The 24271-nt window shown below is 43.4% G+C and overlaps 1 protein-coding gene and 1 long non-coding RNA gene across 3 annotated transcripts in view; one reads left to right on the top strand and one right to left on the bottom strand.

Moving 5' to 3' along the window:
- Positions 1-438: 438 nt before the first annotated feature.
- The window catches only part of CDH9 (cadherin 9), a 143424-nt gene continuing 119591 nt past the window's right edge, over positions 439-24271 (bottom strand). Inside the window, exons 7-12 of one of the 2 annotated variants that reach the window (XM_079984954.1) lie at positions 21319-21572; positions 20292-20428; positions 18459-18580; positions 10018-10135; positions 9670-9921; positions 439-1578 (exon numbers count right to left, since the gene is read on the bottom strand). In XM_079984954.1, coding sequence (XP_079841080.1) covers positions 1088-1578; positions 9670-9921; positions 10018-10135; positions 18459-18580; positions 20292-20428; positions 21319-21572 — 1374 coding nt within the window. In that variant the 3' untranslated portion in view covers positions 439-1087. Of the gene's footprint in view, positions 1579-9669; positions 9922-10017; positions 10136-12087; positions 13713-18458; positions 18581-20291; positions 20429-21318; positions 21573-24271 lie in introns of those variants that run through there. The other variant, XM_079984955.1, reaches the window with a different exon arrangement.
- Positions 6645-9858, top strand: LOC307220935. The gene is made up of 2 exons (XR_013841159.1): positions 6645-7982; positions 9636-9858. It is a non-coding gene; the product is annotated as an uncharacterized lncRNA (long non-coding RNA).

Raw genomic sequence — 24271 nt, forward strand, 5'->3', positions numbered from 1 at the left:
CCTGTTATTGGTCTCTGCTAGGCAACAAACCTCAAAGTGGAGAGTTCCACAACACAGTCCAATCATTCTTGGGGTGTCCTGAGAACAGGAACTATTTACATTAATTCATACCTCTGAAAATCAAAGCAACCTGCCTCCCATAAATGGTTACAACACACTGGCCTAGTTTGGTGCCCTTTGGATATTTTGGAATTGGTTGATTAACTCCCAACATCCCCGACCATTTGTCATGCCGGCTAGGGCTGTGGGAGTCATAGTCCAATACGTGTGAAGAGCACCAGGTTGTGTTGGGAAAGGCTAAAATATGCATTTCCTATCATTGACTCAAGCATCCCACATGCTGAGCAAATGAAACCAGCCGTCTATTTATCAATACTAATTTATTTAATAAAAATACAAAAATATAAATATACATATATAAAAATATCATGAATCGACACACAGACATTCTTTTACTCAATAAATATGGCAGTAATATTCATTCTTATTTTTAAGGTGTAATCAGATTATAAGATGGGTACATATTGTCCCAGACAGTCGTAGGAAAAGTGAAGCAAAGTGTTCCTTTAGAAAAAAAGTTATACTTTCCAACTTGTTTATTAAAGGCACAAAAAGCCTTTTTAGGTATTTTTTCATAAGTGCTGAGTATCTTCTTTCCAACATCTTAGGCAGAGAGGGTGAAATATAGTTTTGTCTTAAAATAGCAATTATAAAATCTAACCAGTTTCATTCACGTAGACTTGTTAAGCAAACCCTTACTAAGACAAACACCTATTTTTGTATTTTTCCAAGTAAGAGAATGTAGGCCACTTTTATCTAGATACAGAGGCATTAATCCCATCAACACTGACCAAGTCACAAAATGCTATTATTAGACCATGATCCAAGGCTGCCCAGTCTCCAGTGTAAGCACGCAAGCCCCTTCCTTCTATGTAGGACTGCTCCTATTCTCTACAACCTTGAGGAATGCTCTGCAGATATTTATTGGGGCTGGACACACGGAGCCATTGTCATTGAGAAGGATGGGGCAAATCTGGCTCACCACATGGAACCTTTCATCTGCGCTTGGAATCCCTGGATCGGGATGTCAGTCTTGGTCACTCTCATCTCCGCCATACATATCTGCCAACTTTTTAAACCGAGGTCCCCAGTCACTGAGATAATCGTAATCTTGGTTGCCACCATCTGTAGTGAGCGATTCCAAAGAGCTAAGCGAATTTGCTATAGAATCGTTCCCTTCATATGCATATGTTGCTAAAGAATCGTAAGGAGGTGCCGTTGGATCCAAATCATTTTCCTTTAGCCTTCGATGGATAAAATCTTGGACATCAATGTTCTCCCAAAGTGGCACAGTTCTCCTTATCTGGAAGATAGTTTCTGGCATCACATCTCTCCTCATTTTGCTTTCTTCTCTGGCTTCGGGATTTCTTAGCGTGCCAATGTCAAAGGCTTGAGTATCTTCTTCGCCACCTCCTTCATCATTATAGGTCACAATATTGTCTCGGACATCATCCTTGGAAATGATCAAGGGCTCTTTCTTCCTCTGCCGCTTCATTGCGGCAAACAGCACGACTAAAACTGGAAGCAAACAAAGAAAAGTAAGGAACAGACAAACGGCTTTGAGATATTTATTAAAAATAAAAAGTGGTATAGAATTTTAAATAAACAAATAAATAAATAAATAAATATCAGGCTAGATAAGCAGCTGGATACTGAAAAGCAAATTAAAAGGGCATCACCTAGACAAAGCAGTTCAAAAGCCTCATTGATCACAATAGGTGTGCACTTGACTCTCCCATTACAATTAATGGGACCTAGGACTTCAATCATATACAGTCGTACCTCGGCTCCTGAACACCTTGGGATTCGAACGTTCTGGCTTCCGAACGATCAAAAACCAAAAATGAGTGTTTCGGTTTTCGATTTTTATTTTTTATATATATATTTTGGAAGCCAAACGTCTGGCTTCCACTATTGTTTCTGGTGCATCTGTGCAATCAGAAACCAATTGGAAGCCACGCCTTGGTTTCCTAACGTTTCAGAAGTCGAACGGACTTCTGGAATGGATTCTGTTCGACTTCCAAGGTATAACTGTACATGCTTATCAAGAGTAAAGCTCACTGAATTCAATCAGACGTATGAGTATGCAACCATAGGATTTATCTGTTGAAGTCCTGAAGTGAGTCCTGAGAGTCTCACTAGATATTGATGTGCAATCGGTGTCAATTTGTGTGCACAGACTCCCTCCATGGGACAATAACACTGAAAAAAGTCCCCCTTCCCCTTGAAGGAGCCATATAGGTGCACATCTACATATGCACAGTGCCCTCTTCAGGCTAATATTGTTTGTGCTGCAGCTTAGTAACAGAGCAACTGCTTTTCATTCAGAAGAATCGAGCTTGAATCGCCAGCAGGGTTGGGAGGACTGGGGGACACTTTTGTCTGAAATCCTGGAGAGTCATTGCCCGTCAGCATAGAAAGGGGTGGAGAAACGTGTTAGTCCGAGCTAAGTTTGAGAGGTGGGAGGAGACAGTTGACCTTTTTGCCTTCTACAGAATCCCCCTTCAAATTGCCATCTTGCGCAGTGCTTTGAAAGGGTCTTATGATGATCTGACAATCAGCAGATTGTAGGTCTTTGGAAAATTCCAATTGCTATTTGAACTGAGCCAGTTTGGTTTTTTTACCTGCATCACACTCAACATCCTCTATTTCCCTCTATACATAAAAATGTAGAATCATAGAATCATAGAATCATAGAGTTGGAAGAGACCACAAGGGCCATCGAGTCCAACCCCCTGCCAAGCAGGAAACACCATCAGAGCACTCCTGACATATGGTTGTCAAGCCTCTGCTTAAAGACCTCCAAAGAAGGAGACTCCACCACACTCCTTGGCAGCAAATTCCACTGTCGAACAGCTCTTACTGTCAGGAAGTTCTTCCTAATGTTTAGGTGCAATCTTCTTTCTTGTACTTTGGAACCATTGCTCCGTGTCCGCTTCTCTGGAGCAGCAGAAAACATCATGCTGTAGTTTGCCAGTTGGTGGCCACACCAACTCTAGCATGTTGGAACTGATTAGTGGAGGAGAGTTGACTGCACATGTGCGCAGCGAGGTTTCATGGAAGCAGAGCACACTTTGGCAAACTGCTCTGTGAAGCTCCTCCCACCCGTTGTTAAATGCAGCTGCATCAAGGTTCAATGGAGGGGGAAGGCACTTCCCAGAATGGTTTGGCAGAGTGCTCTGTGAGGTGATTCTCTCCCTCTATTAAACATTGATACGGCGAGGCTTAATGGAGGAAGGCGATGATTCAGAAAACCATTTTCCAGAGTGCCTGCTCCTCCTTTAAAAGGGTTTGTGGCAAGCTGTGCGGGGATAGTTGAGGGGGTGGGTAATGTGTAAAGGGTTTAAAGGTAAAGGTAAAGGTACCCCTGCCCGTACGGGCCAGTCTTGACAGACTCTGGGGTTGTGCGCCCATCTCACTTAAGAGGCCAGGGGCCAGTGCTGTCCGGAGACACTTCCGGGTCACGTGGCCAGCGTGACATCGCTGCTCTGGTGAGCCAGAGCCGCACACGGAAACGCCGTTTACCTTCCCACTGGTAAGCGGTCCCTATTTATCTACTTGCACCCGGAGGTGCTTTCGAACTGCTAGGTTGGCAGGCACTGGGACCGAGCAGCGGGAGCGCACCCCGCCACAGGGATTCGAACCGCCGACCTTTCGATCGGCAAGCCCTAGGCACTGAGGCTTTAACCCACAGCGCCACCTGCGTCCCCTGTAAAGGGTTTAGTCAGGTGTAAATGGAACAGGGTATGGCGAGTACTGCCAGCTTGCATTTCCAGGTACAGAAAGTACAGTGGTACCCCTGGATGTGAACGGGATCCATTCCGGAGCCCTGTTCACATCCAGAAGCGAACGCAATCCGCGTCTGTGTGTGCGAGGGTCGCAATTCACCGCTTCCACGCATGTGCGCGACGCCATTTTGACTGTCTGTGCATGCACGAGCAGTGAAACCCAGGAGTAACACACTCCAATACTTCCGGGTAGCCGCAGCATGCAACCCGAAAATACTTATTCCGAAGCTATCCCGAGGTATGACTGTATTGGTCCGATGTTTCTTTCCTATTCTACTTAGTTCAAGAGTGTTCTGGAAGGTTTCTTTCAATGAGAAGGATGCAGGCAGAAGTTTTCTGATGTTTCGGTTATTCCTTCTGGGAAGCTGAGTACAGCTGGTTTAAACTGGTCCTGTTATCCTTTCTGTCAAGGTCATGCTGACTATAATAGTCAGGTCAGGAGGAACCTGTGTTTCACACTTTCTATCTCTATGTTCTGGTGTGGTGTTCTGTTCTGTATGCTGTAGTGTTAAGGTTTAGTCTTATTATAAGTTATTGTCAAGTTTAAGATAAGCCTGCTGCAACTGGATTTCTTATGGACTGTGCCAATCCTGGATTCGTGACCATTATGCCCATTTTCCTTCAGCGGCAAGTAGAACAAGCAGGGAGAGGAGCCCCATTGTAGGTCAGGTAGGCATGGCTTGGTCAAAATAATAATAATAATAATAATAATAATAATAATAATAATAATAATAATTTATTTATTTATTTATTTATTTATTTATTTGTTTGTTTGTTTGTTTGTTTGTTTGTTTGTTTATTTATTTATTTATACATACCCTGCCCATCTGGCTGGGTTTCCCCAGCCACTCTGGGCGGCTTCCAACAAAACACTAAAATACAATAACCTATTAAACATTAAAAGCTTCCCTAAACAGGGCTGCCTTCAGAGGTCTTCTAAAAGTTTGGTAGTTATTTTTCTCTTTGACATCTGGTAGGAGGGTGTTCCACAGGGCGGGTGCCACTACCAAGAAGGCCCTCTGCCAGGTTCCCTGTAACTTGGCTTCTTGTAGCGAGGGAACCGCCAGAAGGCCCTCGGTGCTGGATCTCAGTGTTCCTTCAGCGGCAAGTAGAACAAGCAGGGAGAGGAGCCCCATTGTAGGTCAGGTAGGCATGGCTTGGTCAAAATAATAATAATAATAATAATAATAATAATAATAATAATAATAATTTATTTATTTATACCCTGCCCATCTGGCTGGGTTTCCCCAGCCACTCTGGGCGGCTTCCAACAAAACACTAAAATACAATAACCTATTAAACATTAAAAGCTTCCCTAAACAGGGCTGCCTTCAGAGGTCTTCTAAAAGTTTGGTAGTTATTTTTCTCTTTGACATCTGGTAGGAGGGTGTTCCACAGGGCGGGTGCCACTACCAAGAAGGCCCTCTGCCTGGTTCCCTGCAACTTGGCTTCTTGTAGCGAGGGAACCGCCAGAAGGCCCTCGGTGCTGGATCTCAGTGTCCGGGCAAAATGGCCTTGTGGGCCAAGTGTGGAGGCCTCAAGGGGCTAGTTAGCCTCATGGACGAGAAACTTCTGGTCCTCGGTGTAGACTGTACTGAACAAGACAGACCAATGGTCTGACTCAATATCAGGCAGCTTCCTATGCACCTATGAGCATCATCAGGTGGGGTGGGGTGGCACCTTTGCTGGCATTTAGGAGGGAAAGCTAGCTGGTCTGCTCTCAGAACGCTCTGCATGCATTTGGTGCCCATGGGTACCAAATGACTCAACCAAGTTATATTGTAGTGAGGATGTTGCTGAAGCAAGTTGACTAATAAATGTGCATGGTCTATTCTACGCATGCTGTTTTCACAAACAAGTTTTAGAGAACCTTGGCACTTCCCTTTTGCTTTCACTACAAAGAATACTCTCCCTGGCTCTTCAGTCTATTCAGTTATCCCCCTTTAGCACTCTTCTTTGTTGTTGTTATGGGCAACACATCAAGTTTCATACTTCAACAGTTAAAAGCGTGATCCTTAGAGGAGGTGCCCTCTTATTAGAGAAGTGCCTTCTTCTGCATTTGTATTTGGGACTTTTTATGAACTTGTAAAAGCTCATCATAAATTTAATTGCTGCATTAAACAGCAGGAAACGACACAACATGCCAGGGTGCTTTTAGTTCATCTTCAGCTGCACTTACATTCTTTTGGTGATGGGTTGCTTTCTGCCCTTCGAAACAAACTATAATGTTATAATTATTGGGTGGTAGTCAGTGAACTTTTACTGAAGGGGAGATCCATTGAAACTGATGAACATGACTAAGTTAGTGCCACAGTTGTGCTAGTGCCAAGTCCTACTAACACAACAAGGCTTTCCTTCCTCTCCTTTCCCACCATGCCTGCCCCTAAATTGATTCTGGGAAGTTGGGAAAAGCCCCAGAAGAAGTGCAGAGGGCTGGGGAGGAGAAGCATGGGTAAGCAAGAGTTTCTTGGTGTCTGAAAGTTGTGGTGGCACCAGACATGCTTCCCTGATGAGATCATTCCTGGATGTTCTGAAGCAGTACTCACCCCCAAATAAATATAATGTATGTCTAAAAATGCAAATTTTGAAAGAAAATAAATTTAGAAAATGGCTCCCTTTTTTGGGGGGGGGACTGCGTTGCGGGTGGCAACCCAAGACCTTCCACTGACCCGGCTGTGGGCAGAGGGATGCTGCCCACATCATTAGGACTCCCAGCCACCACGTCACGCCCCCTGGCTGACCAATCGGGTTAGCCGGGGGGCGTGGTCATGCGGTATTTAAACCGCAGTGTGGCTGGGGAGGGCGGCCTCCATTTGTCTCCTCCCTTGGATCTCGCAGCCCACCCATCCTCTTTTCTTGTGTTGCTTGACTATGGCCTTGCTACGAATAATGTCGGTCACCTGATTGTTGGGACAAGGTAGGAATTTTTCCGCTAGGCAAATTGGCACCAGCCATTTGGTTTTCGCCTACCTAATAGCAATCATCACAACTTTGTAAGGTTAGGCATTAGGTAAGCCGTGTCATGGGAGGGGCAGTTGTTGCCTCTGGCCTGGCCTTCCACGTTAAGGGTATCCCGTTAAAGGGATCCGGGGGTGTGGTTCCTGCCCAAAGCCTGGGCGTGGGCTAGGGCCATGCCACGACCCCATCGGTGACCCTGGGGTGCTCAATTGATGCATATTGTAGGGCTCCCCCTATCGATGGTTGACCCTTACAGGACTCCTGCAGACAGGCAGGATTCAGGATATAGTCATGCCTCAACCAATTGCCTAAGACAGACTGTTCACATCTGTAACCAATAACGTTGTGGCCTAATTTATCCCATTAACCCAACATATTTGTGTCTGTGTGCTTATTTCTGAGGGAACTGCGGAGCCCGGGGCCTCGCCATGCAAATTTTCCCCTCCATCTTCTCTCCCCATCTGCCTGCTAAATATCTTTTGGGGTTCCCACAAGCCTCTGGAGCAGATCTGAGGAGGGCACAAGGGGGCATGGGGAGAAGAGAAGAGGGGAGGTTCCATTGTGCAAATATACATCCTTGTACTAATGGAACCAGTTCATCGGGTGCCGACCATTAGGTATGAAAATATGTATTTAAATATGTATTATATGCACATTTTATTACGGTTTTTCTTTTGAATTCTGCATGTATTCGGAAACTGGATGAAGTAGACTTATGGGTGAAGACATGAGAAAGTGATGTGTACGAGAAATAGACTGATGTGTCAATTCCTAATTTGATACTACAGATCTCAGACACTGCAAGGATCTTCATTTTTCTAGCTTTGTTAATTAACCACTAATTGGGAGAAGGCCATCTGAATTGGACCTTGGATTAATTTGTATGCTGCACAGAACTACATCAAACTAAGATGCCTCTGGCACTTTTTTTTTTCAACTTGTGACCCCAACTAGGTGAAACTTTCTTCCTTTTGATCTTAGTGTTGATAAGTCTCACACAAACAAAGATTTGTAGTCTAACTTTGTGACATCACAATGAATGATGGGATGCAGCTCTTCAGGCTGACATATGGCTAAGAGGCAGCATTGTCCACAGTCACTACAAGCAAAGCAGAGACATGGCCGTTTCTCAGAAAGTAAAGATCATTCCTGAGATAGGCCATTCCCACTTCATTGGTATGTCAATGTTGGCAGAATTGCTCATACATCATGACTTTCATCGCCTCAGCATGTTAGATAGTATGCAATATTATTAAATATAACTATCCTTCTATCTCAGCTGGTATTTGAACTATGGGAATCTGGCAGAAATCCCCTGATCTCTTTGCAATGAGCTTTGATCAGAGACATAGGATGGCACACAACCACCTGGTGGATTATACAGAGGTACTGTTGAACCCATGTATGAACTATTTTCATTTTCCAAAAATGCCAATTTAAAGAATGAGCATGTACAATGTATGTTTTGGATGAGTAATCTATGTTACTTTTCCAAAACAGCAATTTTGAGTCTCAGCAAGTACAACATGTTGTTTTCATAGAATCATAGAATCATAGAGTTGGAAGAGACCACAAGGGCCATCGAGTCCAACCCCCTGCCAAGCAGGAAACACCATCAGAGCACTCCTGACATATGGTTGTCAAGCCTCTGCTTAAAGACCTCCAAAGAAGGAGACTCCACCACACTCCTTGGCAGCAAATTCCACTGTCAAACAGCTCTTACTGTCAGGAAGTTCTTCCTAATGTTTAGGTGGAATCTTCTTTCTTGTAGCTTGGAACCATTGCTCCGTGTCCGCTTCTCTGGAGCAGCAGAAAACAACGTTTCTCCCTCTCTATGTGACATCCTTTTATATATTTGAACATGGCTATCATATCACCCCTTAACCTCCTCTTCTCCAGGCTAAATATGCCCAGCTCCCTTAGCCGTTCCTCATAAGGCATCGTTTCCAGGCCTTTGACCATTTTGGTTGCCCTCCTCTGGACACGTTCCAGTTTGTCAGTGTCCTTCTTGAACTGTGGTGCCCAGAACTGGACACAGTACTCCAGGTGAGGTCTGACCAGAGCAGAATACAGTGGCACTATTACTTCCCTTGATCTAGATGCTATACTCCTATTGATGCAGCCCAGAATTGCATTGGCTTTTTTAGCTGCCGCGTCACACTGTTGGCTCATGTCAAGTTTGTGGTCAACCAAGACTCCTAGATCATGTTTTGCATGTTCCCTCACTAGTATGTTTTGCATGTTCCCTCACTAGTATCAAAACATCTCTAAACTATCAGCTGGTTACAGCTGACCTACACAACTGAGCATTAGGACGCAGCTGGCACTGTGGTCTAAACCACCGAGCCTCTTGGGCTTGCCGATCGTAAGGTCAGCAGTTCGAATCCTCTTGATAGGGTGAGCTTCCATTTCGCTGTCCCAGCTCCTGTCAACCTAGCAGTTCAAAAGCATGCCAGTGTGAGTAAATAGATAGGTACTGCTGCGGCGGGAAGGTAAATAGCATTTCCGTGTGCTCTGGCTTTCATCATGGTGTTCTGTTACACCAGAAGCAGTTTAGTCCTGCTGGCCACATGACCCAGAAAAACTGTCTGCAGAGAAACACTAGCTCCCTTGGCCTGAAAGCGTAAATGAGTGCCGCACCCCATAGTCAAATTCGACTGGACTTCACTGTCCAGGGGTCCTTTACCTTACAGAACTGAGCCAACCTATCCCCATATTAAAGCACCTCTTAACTTGATTTGTGCAGGTCTGGAAAAAGGAATGTCTAGAAGTTGGCCCCTAGGGCAAATATCCTCTTCCCCTTGTCTGGACATTTTAATCATTTTTCAGATGTAAAGCAAGAGAAGGGGACTGAATCACCTACCCAGGAGAATCACGATGCAGAGCAGAATGGCAACGAGGGCTCCTGTGCTAAGACCCGCTGGAAGGAGCAAAGCTTCAGCATTGCAAGATTGCATGTTCCCTCGGCTGTCACAGGTGCACACCCGGATAGTCAGTGTGCCAGTGCTGCTTTGGATGGGATAGTCATTGTCAAATATTACCACTGGCAGGACATAGGTGCTCATTTTATTCCGGCTGTATCCATTCCTTCTTGTTATGACACCTGCTGTGTTATCTGAACCAGAAGACCAAGAGAAATGGAAACTCACATTAGGAATCTTTACATGCAGGGATGAGAACAGGACACCTAGAGCTAATAATTAGAGCCTACCTTTGTTGTCCACGATGGAGAAGTTTGGATGGACTGTGTATTCTGGCACCAGCTCAAAAAAAAATTTGTGTCCACGTGGTGGCTCATCCTTGTCCACAGCACTAATGGTTTGTATGAGCTGCCAGGAAACATGGGAACATGTTGTGAGAAACTTAAAACCACCTTTGCATGCTCTAATTCTGAAATACCTGAAATGACTTCAGAAGAACCAGATCAATGGCATTTTACTACTGTTGTGTGGAGTTCATACTGGAGATTGGTTTACGGATAAGGCACAACTCACAACACCTGTGAGGGAATGTTTCTTGCTGCTTGCCATCTATTGCCTTAGCACAGTTCTTTTCAAACTGTGTTGTAGAAAACCATGGGGTTTGTTGGAAGTTTATAAGGAGTCGCTCAATAAGAGGATCAGTAAATTCCTTCCTATGTCAAAATGGTATTCCTGATGCTTAGGATCTCTGTCTTTGCACACGTGGAAATCCCTGCCTTCCACTTTCCACTGCAGTGGGTGCAAAACCACCTCCACCCATGCATTTCTTTGTGGCACCCATATGTCAATTCAGGTTGTTTGACTTTGCATCCTCCTCAGAGCACACAAACAATGGCTTGCTTCAGCAGGCAGCCCTTGGTGCTCTGTATAATACTCAAAGCCCTGATTGGCAAGTTCAACAGCGACCTTCTGGAATCTCCAGCCACTTCTAATGCCTCACATTACAATTACAGCTACTCCACATGCACTACCCACTGTCAAGTAGATTTCAAGTCCCTGTTCAAGTCACAGGGATGAAGCAGAATGCTCAGCTGGAGCTGCGAGGGGACGGAAAGGGGGGGGGGGAGTAAGCCCTATGCAATGCTAGCTGAAGGGCGATACTGGCAGACTCAGAAAGACAAGCTAGTCCACTTCATCTTTATCTGAAAAGACAAAAGAGCTGACACAAAATGCCGAGAGTGAGCATGGGGAAGTGGGAGGGGAAATCCTACAAACCAAACATGCACTGAAATGTCTTGGTGTCTGTATGTCTATGCATACATACGTACATATATGAACAAGTTCCCAATATTTTGCCATGCTTTAGAGCATAGGTTCCCAAACTCATTTGGCCTACTGCCCCCTTTCCAAAACAACAACAACTCAGTGCCCCTGGAAATTCAACTTCTCTAAGCAAACAAACAGAAAGATGCAGTGACAAATTTGTGTTTTTTTTATGTTTCTATATTTCTACCTACGTCCTACAACATAGTAAAGTTGCAATCCACTTCCGGGGCCTGGCTCAAGCCAAAAATGGTTCACCAAAGCCTAGGAAAACTAGCACAACTGTTGAATCTGGGGGAGGTGTTGTTGCTATCCAGCAATGGTGCCTGACCTGGGGGTAAGCATCAGTACACAGCATACAACTGTACAAACGGTTGTTCAAAATTCTCTTCTTTCTTTATGCTTCCTCTGCCCACTCATTTTTATTCAATGCCCCCCAATTGCACCCGAGGCTACTACCTCCCCCTGGATCGTTCCAGCACACACACACCGGGGGGGCGGTATCGCCCACTCACTTTGGGAAACACTGCTTTAGAGTGACTAAATGAGAAAACCAGTGAGCGGCTCAGCTTTGGATCAGGAACATGTTCCAGATTGGAACCCCACAGCTGCTTCTCCCAAATAAAAGTAGTGTGGTTAAGAACGTCGCATATTCATTGGCCCCAAGATGGGAGCAGATTTGATTCTTAATAGCTAGAATCTACACCCACCACATTACAAGAACCCCTTTAGCAAGCATTCACCCCCATGAATAAATAAATAGTCCTCCTTTCATGTTCCTGCCTATGAAATTGGTCTTTTCAGTGGTGGCCGCTTCCCCTCAAGTCTAGTGGGATGCAATGCAGGTAGCCCAAACAGTTGGTGGAGACCGAGACAATGACAGTTGGAGCCAAGTAATTCTAGTTTTGCCCCCACCTTCCTCCCTGCTGTTCTACAAGGGCAATACTGAGACGAAGGAGGAGGAAGCAGCTGACAGGCATTAGGAAGGATGGGGCGTAAATAACAGTAACAATAAGGATGGGGCGTAAATAACAATAACAATGATACTACAAGCGTAAGAACCATTATCTGTGTGTAGGGGCCCTTGCAGTCTTTAAGACTTCATTCAACACATAGACACTCATGCACTAAATGATGTTCAAAAGACAGAGCTTCTTAACTGGTGAAGGACCAACTAAGGGGGAAAATAAGAGTCTCTTTAGTACTGTGTGTATGCTGCAATTCAGTGAAGGAAACCTGAAGAGTGTTTATTGGGTCTAGAATTCAGTTTGCTGAGCATCAGGTTCCATTTAAAAATACAGGAGCAAGTTTCCAGTCTTCATGGCTGTGACGATCTATGTGGAAATGTGCAGGGCAGTAGTTGATGGCTTGATGGGGCTGAGCTGCTCACCTGAACTCCCTCTGTTTCTGTCATTGTTGCATACTGCGATGGAGAGGAATGCCAATCCAGCATACCTGCCAGTGCGTTTTCACTGTACCAACCTTTCTGCTCCCAGCATACGGCAGTGATGCAAACAGAGGAAGACCAGAGGAGTGGCACAGACCTGCCATGCTGTCTGCTGCTCATGGAAGGCAAGGCTTGCTAAAATCTTGGGAATCAGAGGGTTTGCATATTCAGAAAGGTTTCTAGGCGAAGGAGGGGGTGCTTCTGTCCCCTGCATAGCTCCTTGTCACTTCCTCTGCCTGACTAGCAAACCCAAAGCCAATTATGCAAGACAGTAAAATAAAACAAAAAGCAGAAGCAATTATGTGGAATAAAAGATGCAAATTCATCTGATGTGGAAATTGAAGAATTGAGCTTTCCTTGGTGCTGAATTAGGATTACTTTACACATCATTTCACATTAAAAAAATAACAACAGCCAAAAGTAACAACAGCATGGACTATAAACAGCTCTGGATATAAATACACAGATCTTCATTTTGGAGTCAGCGGTCACCTGGGTTTAGCTGCAGCAATTGTGTATTCTATGAGTAAGCCGCAGAACAGGTGAAATGGGATGTTAATGCATTTTCACTGACACCTCTTGCCAAGAAATGACCCAAAACTTAGGACAGTGTCCACAAGGCAAGCATGAAAAATTGTTTCTGGGTGAAATTATCTATCTCTCATAAACAGGCTATTTTTAGGCAAGTTAGTGAGTTTAAAAAACAAAAATTCTCTCATAAATCTTAATAGAAGATCACCAGAAAGTGTCATTCCCTGCTCACTGCATAACTCTATTTTTGTAGATAAGGCTTTCCTGTTGCAATTGAGAGAAAGAAGAAGAGTGGGGGGGAAAAAAAAAACTCTGTGAGTCATCCACCCACATAATGTAGTTGTGGCAGGACCATGAAGAAATATATTGCACTTGGCAACACACATTTTGAATATGTTTCCACAATCCTCCATGCTTCATAAAACAACCTTATTGTCAAAGCTGATCCTTTATTTGAATTGTTGATTTTGTTTTTTTCCAGAGTTGCTGCTACCTGTTTATTTCCCCCTGCAGCAAAAATGGCAAGTACAACGGGCTAGATGAGGGGGTGGGGGGTCAAACAGCTGTCAGCATTTTCAACCTCTGTGTCATGATCAAGCCCTGCAATTTTTCTTGAAGTATACAGGAAAAGTCTTCTCATATAAGCATCAAAACAGCAAGAGAAAACTTCCCCTTTGTAGAGGCCTGCAAAACAACAAAACTAAGATAAGCAAGTTAATTAAAAAGGGATGTAATTAGATCCCTGCAATTACTGCCTTGAGGAATGCAAGGAGAAAATGTCTAAGTAGAAGACAAATTCTAACAATTTATCATAAGGCTCTTAGGCCCCCCAGTGTGGGATGGGTGAATCTGTTGGTTATGGTTTCTCTCAGTTTCTCATGTTCCCAATATTAAATTCATTTCTCCACATTTCCACATCAGTTTGAAACCATCATTTAAAGGTCCTCATGGAAATTCATCTGTGTTTTTGTATGATTTTCTCCCAATATAGACAGTAGTAAGCAATGTAGTCTAATGTACACATTTCCACAAAGCATTTTCCCCTAGCATATGTTTGTGTTATTTTCATGAATATGTGCATTTTTTGTAAACTCTTTATCCTATTTTATGCATTTTTGTACACATGGCTGGGGACTGCATTGTCAAATTTAATGACGTGGGGATTTTGAAGGATTCCTGTGTTTCACTGCGCATATAGTTTTGGACAATGCTATTTTTCTGGGAAAAGAGGTGTCAGAACTCACAATTAACACCTCCCTCATTATCTTAGAATGGCAATAGCCATTAGGAATTGAGTTCCGGCAAGTTCCGGCTGAAAAAAAGCTCTGGTTCTGGAAAGTGTGAATTAGGTAAGATCAACTTTAAATGAAAGCTGAACCGCATTCTAACCGCTCCACACAGGGGTGAACGAAGGCGCTGTGATGCCCGGGGTGGGCCATCGCTACGTAGGGCGCATGTGCAGTGTCACTACGTACAACGCATGCGCAGTACATAGCGACGCCGCACATGCACTGTACATAGCAGTTTGCCGCCGCCGGTGCTCCTGTGCGGCTGTAGCAGCGATGGAGGGATCCCACCGCTGTCCGTATGGTGCTCGAGCGGTGTTGGTGGCAAACTGCTATGTATAGCGCATGGGCATTGTCGTTATGTACAGCGCATGCGTGTGATGCCACACATGTGCTGTACATAGCGGTTTGCCGCTGGTGCTGGGATCCTCTGCTTGTGGCTGCATCCATGAACGGAGGATCCTCCACATGTGATTGCGGCGGCGCAGCCCCCACGGGCTGCCTTCTTGTCATCCCCCAGACATGGCACCCGGGACACACCGCCCCCCGCCCCCGTTGCGATGCCACTGCCTCCACACACAATCTGGGACAATGCTTATACAGATGCCACACAAATGTAAATATTGAGGATCGATTCTGGCTCTTTCAGGCTTTTTTCCCTCAGTATAAAAAAAAGCAACGTGTGGAGCTGGTACAATATTCTGGAATACTAGCTGATGAATGATGATGTTATTTGTCAGACTCCAACCACCACCATCCCCAAAAAACACCCCAGTGTAGCCATACCACTATATATGTTGTTTCATGTACAATGGTACCTCGGGTTACATAAGCTTCAGGTTACATACGCTTCAGGTTACAGACTCTGCTAAACCAGAAATATTACCTTGGGTTAAGAACTTTGCTTCAGGATGAGAACAGAAATCGTGCTCCGGCGGCGTGGCGGCAGCAGGAGGCCCCATTAGCTAAAGTGGTGCTTCAGGTTAAGAACAGTTTCAGATTAAGAACAGACCTCCAGAATGAATTAAGTACTTAACCCAAGGTACCACTGTACCTTTAAGTAAGTGAGCTACAAGTATTTCCACCTTCACTATGAAAATGTAGGGAATGTTAATGGAAGTTTGCAGTTCCTATGTCATTGTGTGGCTAAGTGCCATCACCAGTATATATATACACACACACACACACACACACACACATATTGGGGAGGGGGAATGTCTGATTTATCCGTTTTACTTGCGAAGATGTTTTTCTAGTGTGGTGTCTCATTATCTGCATCTTCAGTATTTAAGAATAAAAAAGTTTGTTTCTTGCTGAAGCAGCGGCAGTGCAAATTTATGCTTAACGGAAAAACAAAGCTATACTAGTGAGGTGCATCTATTGTAGTCAACACTTCAAAAAACTTTGTGTGCATCAGGCCTGTACATTTGTTGCACTGTTAAAGGTCTGAGGCTTATGGGGCCAGTGTGTTTGCTGCTTCCTGCCTTCATTGCAATTACATAAACCATAGGGGAAACCACTCAAATCATACCTCCTGCGTCCAGCCTTGGACTCCATGTTGTTTTTACACTTCTGTGCATTCCCAGAGCAGCACGAAATAGAAGCAAGGGATATCAGCAACCCTACCTCTCATGTTAAATAAGAAGTCACTTGGCGATGCTGTATCATTAAACATCTGTCTATTTAATGTCTGATATTCTGTGTTGCCTAACACTGCAATTGAGCAAGTATAACCATGGGCTATTATGAAGATGTAAAGGCCAGTATCCTGCCTTTCAGTTTTTCCAAGATTTGAAGACCATAATCTTTCCACTAATAATTAAGTGAAGATGATGCATTTGGTTAGTTCACAATGAATGTCCACAATAAAGGCAAAGCATAGGAATCTTATTTGACTACTATATCGTGAGATACAAAAAGAAGGATGTGGACTGTTCATACCACACCTTTTATCTTTTTTTTTTAACCACACAGTACAGTGACTTGGCAAGCTGAGGTGTTGGATTTGGGGCACCATTGATGCACAGCAAATTGGCATTTATTTATGGTGGTGTGCATTTTTGGAACTAAGTCTAAATAGTGATATTGTGCATGTGTCTTTATTAGGATGGAGACACTGTCCATGCAGTTTTGTTATCCAAGAATTAGGAAAAGTGCAAATTTTGAAGGGTGTCTGTGTTATGGTTTGTGCTTTGTTTCAGAGAGCTAGGCTGGTTCATCTTTAAATGTGAACTGAATCAAAAGCCTCTCCCATGCTTATCGTTAACTAACCCTTTGGCGGTCTTCACCCTGAAAAATATACACGAAGTATCAAAGTAATTTTAGCCAAAGCATGTAATTCTACCTGTTCACCCTGAGGCAGATATTGATTACCTGCCTGGTGTTGGATACACCCCTTGAAACCCCTCACCAGACCTAGGTCTCTTTCAAGCTGCAATATTTTCCCTTTAGCGGTCTTGGTGTGGATGCATCTTGGGTAGGCAAAATGGACCCAGATATTAATGCTTGGGTCTTGAATACAGATTTGTGTCATATGCAGTAACATTGAAATATCAAGAAAGTAGAAGTCCTATTAAAAAAGAAGAAGTATTGCCTTCTTGCTTTTGCTTCTGACAAAAAACCCCCACAGCAGTCTGCATTAGTTAGATGATAGTCAAAATCTATACAGTTGTGCCTTGGAAGTCGAAAGGAATCCCTTCTGGAAGTCCATTCAACTTCCAAAACATTCAAAAACCAAAGTGCGGCTTCTGATTGGCTGCAGGAAGCTCCTGCAGCCAATAATAATAATAAAATAATAATCAGAAGCTGTGGAAGCCCTGTTGAATGTTCAGGTTCCAAAAAACGTTCACAAACTGGAACACTCACTTCCGGGTTTGCAGCGTTTGGGAGTCAAAACATCTGAGTACCTAGGTGTTTGGAATCCAAAGTATGACTGTATAGTCCTTAGACCAGGGGTTGTCAGCCTGGTCCCTACTGCCCACTAGTGGGAGTTTCGGATTCTAGGTGGGTAGTAGGGAGTTCTATGGCACAAGCTGAATCCTCCTTCCATCGAGCACTGGTGGGAGGTAAGGAAATTTTACCATCCAGAAAGATGCATTAGTGGGCAGTAGGTATAAAAAGGTTGACTACCCCTACCTTAGACACATATCAGTTTAGAGCAGTAGTTCCCAATTGGTGGTCTGCGGACCCCAGGGAGTCCATGGCACCATTCACATTATAATTATTATTTCTTATAATACATAACAAAAACTACCATAGAGATATCAAAAATTTGAAAAGTAGGGGATCCATGGTTTGGCCCTTGAAAACAGGGGGCCTGCAGTGCTTAGCTAATTGGGAACCACTGGTTTATAGAATGGAACAATTAATTCAGTAACTTTTTTTCCACAGTCGTAAAATGTTGTTATGTCTATTAGTAGTAGTAGTAGTAGTAGTAGCAGTAGCAGCAGCAGCAGCAGCAGCAGCAGCAGCAGCAGCAGTAGTAATTATATCCCACTCTTCCTCTCAAAGGAGCACACATATTCAATTATTATCGTAATTTTACATACTGCCTTTTTATCAAATAGTCAGTGTGGCCAGCTATAAAAGAGATGGAATCAAAATGCTTAGACAAACAAAATGTGTGACTTAAAGGTAAAGGTAAAGGTACCCCTGCCCGTACGGGCCAGTCTTGACAGACTCTGGGGTTGTGCGCCCATCTCACTTAAGAGGCCAGGGGCCAGCGCTGTCCGGAGACACTTCCGGGTCACGTGGCCAGCGTGACATCGCTGCTCTGGCGAGCCAGAGCCGCACACGGAAACGCCGTTTACCTTCCCGCTGGTAAGCGGTCCCTATTTATCTAGTTGCACCTGGAGGTGCTTTCGAACTGCTAGGTTGGCAGGCGCTGGGACCGAGCAGCGGGAGCGCACCCCGCCGCAGGGATTCGAACCGCCGACCTTTCGATCGGCAAGCCCTAGGCGCTGAGGCTTTAACCCACAGCGCCACCTCCGTCCAATGTGTGACTTAGGGGGATTCAAAAATATGACCCTTTCCCCCATCTCTACCAATCAAGCATGGGTCAGACTGCCACTATGGATTGATCTAAGTGCAGAAAGTGTTGAGATTTCATCTACAAGTTTGTTGGTAACAGTAAATATGCATTTACCTGTCCCGCTTTTGCATTTTCACAAACAAAAGTTTCATAGTACTTGGCAAATTCTGGTGCGTGGTCATTTATATCTAAAATCCGGATGAAAATGGGAGCCTGGGTACTTTGCTTGGGGTTGCCTGAAACAGAAACAATAGCCACAATCTTATACCATAATTCCCACTATTTCTGATGTTGCAGTGTGAGTGCTGATCCTTATGTAGCAAAAACCACCCACCTTGCCAGAGGGAGGAAACAGCATATCAGGCAGAACCCCGAGGTTTGCAGAAATACATAATTTATATTTTTAAAAAGCCATCCCAAGTTTTCCCCAAATCCTGGAGGGGCGGGTCAAGGAACAAAGGGTGTATGTGTACATTCATATGCAGAGCAGGGGAATGGAATTGCAGTCTAACAAGGCTGTTACCTTGTTTTTTTTAATCTTTCATCTTGTTATTTATTAAGGCTGTTACCTGAATCTCAGCTAGAGATGATGACACGATCACAGCCCATCCCTACTCTCTCCCCAGCAAGTCGTTGAGCTGCTAGCCCACCAGAGCTTCCCTAACCTGCCCCCTTTACTTTCACTGCACTACTACCTCGTTCAAAGCTCTGCCTTCTCAGGGACTGGGCAGTCTCCTGCCTGAAGGCCCAAAGTGTACCTTCACAGATCAGAAGACTTTCCCACTTGGGGAAGCCCCCATTCCCAAGAAAGGAGATATATGAAGTCACCAAGGTTTTGTGCATTATATCTGAAAACAGAGCAAGGCTGGTGTTTGGGGTTCCAACCTTCCCCTGTATCTTCATCTTCCAGAGACTTTATTTTTCAGAAGGAATTAAGTTTATTGCTGAAACTCTTGGGCTGTTACCAGTTGTGGGTGGCTTGGTGAGGAGCCACTGTTCACATGACCTCTGGTCATTCATGTGACTGCTGCATACTGAGAATCAGAGGGGGTGGGTAAGGCAGAAACGAGGTCGATGCAGTGCAAACACATCTGTGAGAATACCAAATTGGCTCTGACAATGTATTAGCACCACACGAACCTCATCACTCTTTCTCTACCTCCCACAGCTAGAATAGAACTGAGAGAGTGAGAGAGTGAGAGTGAGAGAGAGTGTTGAGCAAATCTAAGAGACATGACAACATACACATATTTTGCTACCAGTTTGGCAATAGATCTATTAGTCCTCTCAAGAAAGATACACAAAACGGCCTCTAAATATTGACTGGGGAACCATCTCATAAGAGGATATATTAGGTGTTGTTATTGAACCCCCTGATAAAACTACAGTAACACACAAGAGACCATTTCAACCCCTGGGTGGTTCTATAAACAGCATATTCTCTTTTATGATTTACAATGTAACCCTATGCATGTCTACTCAGAAATAAGTCCCACTTATACCCAGCTGGCTTACACCCAGAGAAGTGTACATAGAATTGCAGTCTAAGTGTTAAACTGTAACAATACATTTTGCATGGATCTGTAAAATTTTAAAACGACATATATTGTTACAGTACTATATGTGACACGTGGGGATTGTCTAACAAAACATTTACACTAGCCCAACAACTTTTAGCTGTATGAAGTAATTGCCCTACCTGCTACTCTCCCCACACCTCCCCACATGTCAACTAAATCTTCTCCAGAGGGTTGGGGGGAAAGTCAGAGCAGATTTAGGGTGGTGTGGAAGTTACATTGTGCAGCTAAAAGTTATTGCACTATCATAGCTATTTAGTTGGATACTGCCCAGAATATATTGTTGCAGTACTGGGTGTGATATTGTGCAGATATATATATATATATGGAAACACTTAAAACCATGCAACAGGATGCACCTGCCACTTACTGATTTCAGTTGCTATGACAGTGAGATTGTGCCATGGGGCCGCTTCTCGGTCAAGTGTCTTTGAGACAAATATGGACCCATTTCCTGAGTGGATGTTGAATATTCTGTCCAAATCAGTGTGCCGATCCAAAGTATATCTGTCAAATTACAACACAGGCTGCCTCTTGGTCTTCTAGTCATACTGTGATTTTAATTAATTTTTTTGAACATTTAACAGAGGTTTAAAATAGTGCACTTTATAACCAGTATATAAGTACACACACACACACACAAAATCTAACTGCTGTGCTACCCAAAATACGTTACTAAATATTTTTACATCAAAATGGAGTTGAACCTTACAGTAAAAGATGGGAAGAAACCAGAATCCAAACATCCAAACAACTGAATGCCAGATGTAAAAGCTCTGTAATATTATAACTGAAATAGATGAATCTATGAACTGAACATATCATTTAAAATATAAACTCTATGTGAAGAACCAAGATTCTTATTGAGTTATGCATCAAATAATGAAATTCACAACTCTGTAACAACAAAACAGCTATGTGAATTTCCACTGAAGTAAACATAACTATTCAAAAAGAAGTGATATTTGGACTGGTCTAGAAAAATGGTAGGAAATCACATGTTGCAGTTTTACTGCTGAAGATTTTGGCCTTTTAAGTTGCCTTGATAAGAGATTACTTTTGAGCTACCTTCATCCAATTTACTTATATGTCACTTTTCCAAATAATGCTCAAAGTGGCACACAAGAACCATACATAATCCATTCTGACCTCCTTAGTGTAACACATAATAATAAAATGCTAACGACATTAATAGCAATAATTATAGTAATATGGACCTATCCTTATTGAAATTAGTAAGCACTTCAATAATATCTTCAAATCACGAGATTTCAACAATGGCTGTTAAGCAAGATTTAAGGTTTTATGCCTCCTTTTTTTCTTTTTCTTTCATTAGAGAAATGCAAGGACATTGCACACTTGATGCCTATTTGCACTGTTTGTGGAAGTTGACTTACTTTATTATGTTCCTTGCTGCATCCGGGTCCTGAGCTACCACTTGCCCAATGATACTACCTTCCCTGGCATCTTCATCTACTTCTAGTAAATTAGAAGGTATGCTAAACACTGGCGGTTCGTCAATATCTTCCACATAAATTTTGACCAAGGCTGAGTCCTTAAATGGTCCCAGGTAGAAAAATCGCGGGTCAGGATGAACGTTGCTTGCCTCCACTTTTAGGACATATAGATTCTTCTTTTCGAAATCTAATTGCTGGCAGTCAAAGGTGGGGTGGGGGAGAAGAAATGGAAAAGAATGTCACATAGAAAAACAACTACATTTCAGAAGGATAACGAAGTAGAAGGATAACGAAGTGGAAACCACTTTTTATAAATCTTTTTGCTAACTCCGAAATTTCTATCTGTCCTGTGCCCAGTCATACTACTAAGTGGTAGAGCACCTATTTTGCATGCAAAAGGTCCCAGGTTCCAGTCCTTGCGTCTCCAGGTAAGACTGGAAATGTGAAGAGTGGCTGCCAATCAGGGCAGATAATACAGATCTACATGGGCTCAATGGCCTGACTTGCTATAAGGCAGATTACTGTGTTCTTATCTATCATCCACCAAGACAGCTTTCCAACTGTTCTATTCCATCACAACAAAATGATGGGACGACGATGACATGGTAATATGTTCTCGGTGGTCTTTTCTCAATTTCTGACAGTGTTTTGTGGGGGAAAGACGAGAAATGAGGCAGTATCTTGCCACATTTTTACTCTTAGTAAAAATTTGTTATTACTTTAATGTGCTTAGGTAAAGGTAAAGGGACCCCTGACCATTAGGTCCAGTCGTGACCGACTCTGGGGTTGCGGCGCTCATTTCGCTTTATTTATTGCTTTATTGCTCATCTCGCTTTATTGGCTGAGGGAGCCAGTGTACAGCATCCAGGTCATGTGGCCAGCATGACTAAGCCGCTTCTGGGGAACCAGAGCAGTGCACAGAAGCGCCATTTACCTTCCCGCCAGAGCGGTACCTATTTATCTACTTGCACTTTGACGTGCTTTCAAACTGCTAGGTTGGCAGGAGTTAATGTGCTTAGATAATTTTTAAAGGCAGTGGGGAAAAGATATAGAGCTAGCTACTAATACAATGTCCCACTTTTCAAAATGGTGCACCTACTCCTGCCTCCTCTAATTATATCCTCACAATGAATTTGTGAGGCTAGTTAGGTTGACAGATTTGGATTGGCCTAAGGTCACCCAGTGAGCTTCTTAACTGTGTAGGGAGTTGAACTTGGGTCTGCTCAGTCATAATGCAATACTAGGTATGTTCTCCCACTGCAAATTCTCCTTCCTCAGTCTTGTAAGACCTACGTGAGACATCCCATTTCCAGGTACAGTGGTACCTTGGTTGTCAAATGGCTTGGCTCCCAAACAAATCGGCTCCCAAACATCGCAAACCTGGAAGTGAGTGTTCTGGTTTGTGAACATTTTTTGGAAGCCGAACGTCTGACACAGTTTCCATGGCTTCCCATTGAATGCAGGAAGCTTCTGCAGCCAATAGGAAAGAGCGCCTTGGTTTTCAAATGGTTCTGGGAGTCGAATGGACTCCCGGAATTGAGTAAGTTCGACAACCAAGGTACTACTGTACTAGTATGTTTGACTCATTTAGTTTTAGTTCCTGCTTTCCACAATAACAGATATACCATTTACCACTGTGAAGATACAGTGGTGCCCCGCAAGACGAATGCCTCGCAAGACGAAAAACTCGCTAGACGAAATAGTTTTCTGTTTTTTGAGTCGTTCCGCAAGACGAATTTCCCTATGGGCTTGCTTTGCAAGACAAAACGTCTTGCGAGTTCTTGCGAGTTTGTTTCCTTTTTCTTAAAGCCGCTAAGCTGTTAATAGCTGCTAAGCCGCTAATAGCCGTGCTTCACAAGATGAAAAAAACGCAAGACGAAGAGACTCGCGGAACAGATTAATTTCGTCTTGCGAGGCACCACTGTACTTCCATAGTTTAAATTTTGTGAAAGGGAACTCTCACCAAGCAACTTTCCATCTCCTCTTGGCCTGTGTTGCAGTTGCTGGCTGCTATTTCTTGTCCCAGCTTTTGAAGCAGAGAGGTGAATAATATCCCATTTTCAGACTTTTCTTATAACCCGAACATGTTAGACAATGCGTGAACCAAGTTTTCAATGTCATCTTGGGGAAGTACACTCACAATTTTGATTCATCCATTCAGCGTGAATTTGTGAGAGCGAAGTATCATTATGTATTTGTTATACCAATCTTCAAAACCTATGCACCAGACTCATACAAAATTCCGGTATTTATTTCAGAGTACATTCCATTGAAATCAATGAAACTTACTTACCCAAGTGAATGGGCTTAGGGATTGGAGCCTTAATTGCTGCAATAATGATCTCTGAAATAATAATGGCTCTGATAAAGGCTCCTCGTCAACTTAATTTTGCCTACTGTGGCATTTTTTAAAAGTTTTGTTTGGGGTGGGTGTGTTGGTTCTTATATATCCATCAATACAAATCACTGTTTCATCTCTCTGAGATCTGCCAAAACACACTGCATGTTGCATGCACCATTAGCTGCAATCCACAAAATCAATGACTAATTGCTGTTGACTCAAAATTACACCCATTCTAAACATAGTCCTGTAACAATCAGTGGAATATATATATATGAGCCAGAAATTGTTCTCATTTAGGATAAATCTTGGCACCTTCAGGATGCTCATTTTTAACTAAAGCTGAACTCAGCAAAGAGAGAAAAAACGTTCATCAGGGGAAGATCAGGAAAGAAAAGAGGATGTTTAGCTTTGCCCAGATCTCCTCCTATTCACCCACTTAACCCAGAAAATGCCACTGACAATCCCCCATAATAATATTACAAAGGGAATATGGAGTTTTGAATGGCACATTCATTAACATTTAGTTTGGCCCTTGGAATTACAGTGTAA

This window comes from Podarcis cretensis (genome assembly GCF_951804945.1).
Source record: "Podarcis cretensis genome assembly, chromosome: 7".
Taxonomy (NCBI): Eukaryota; Metazoa; Chordata; class Lepidosauria; order Squamata; family Lacertidae; genus Podarcis; species Podarcis cretensis.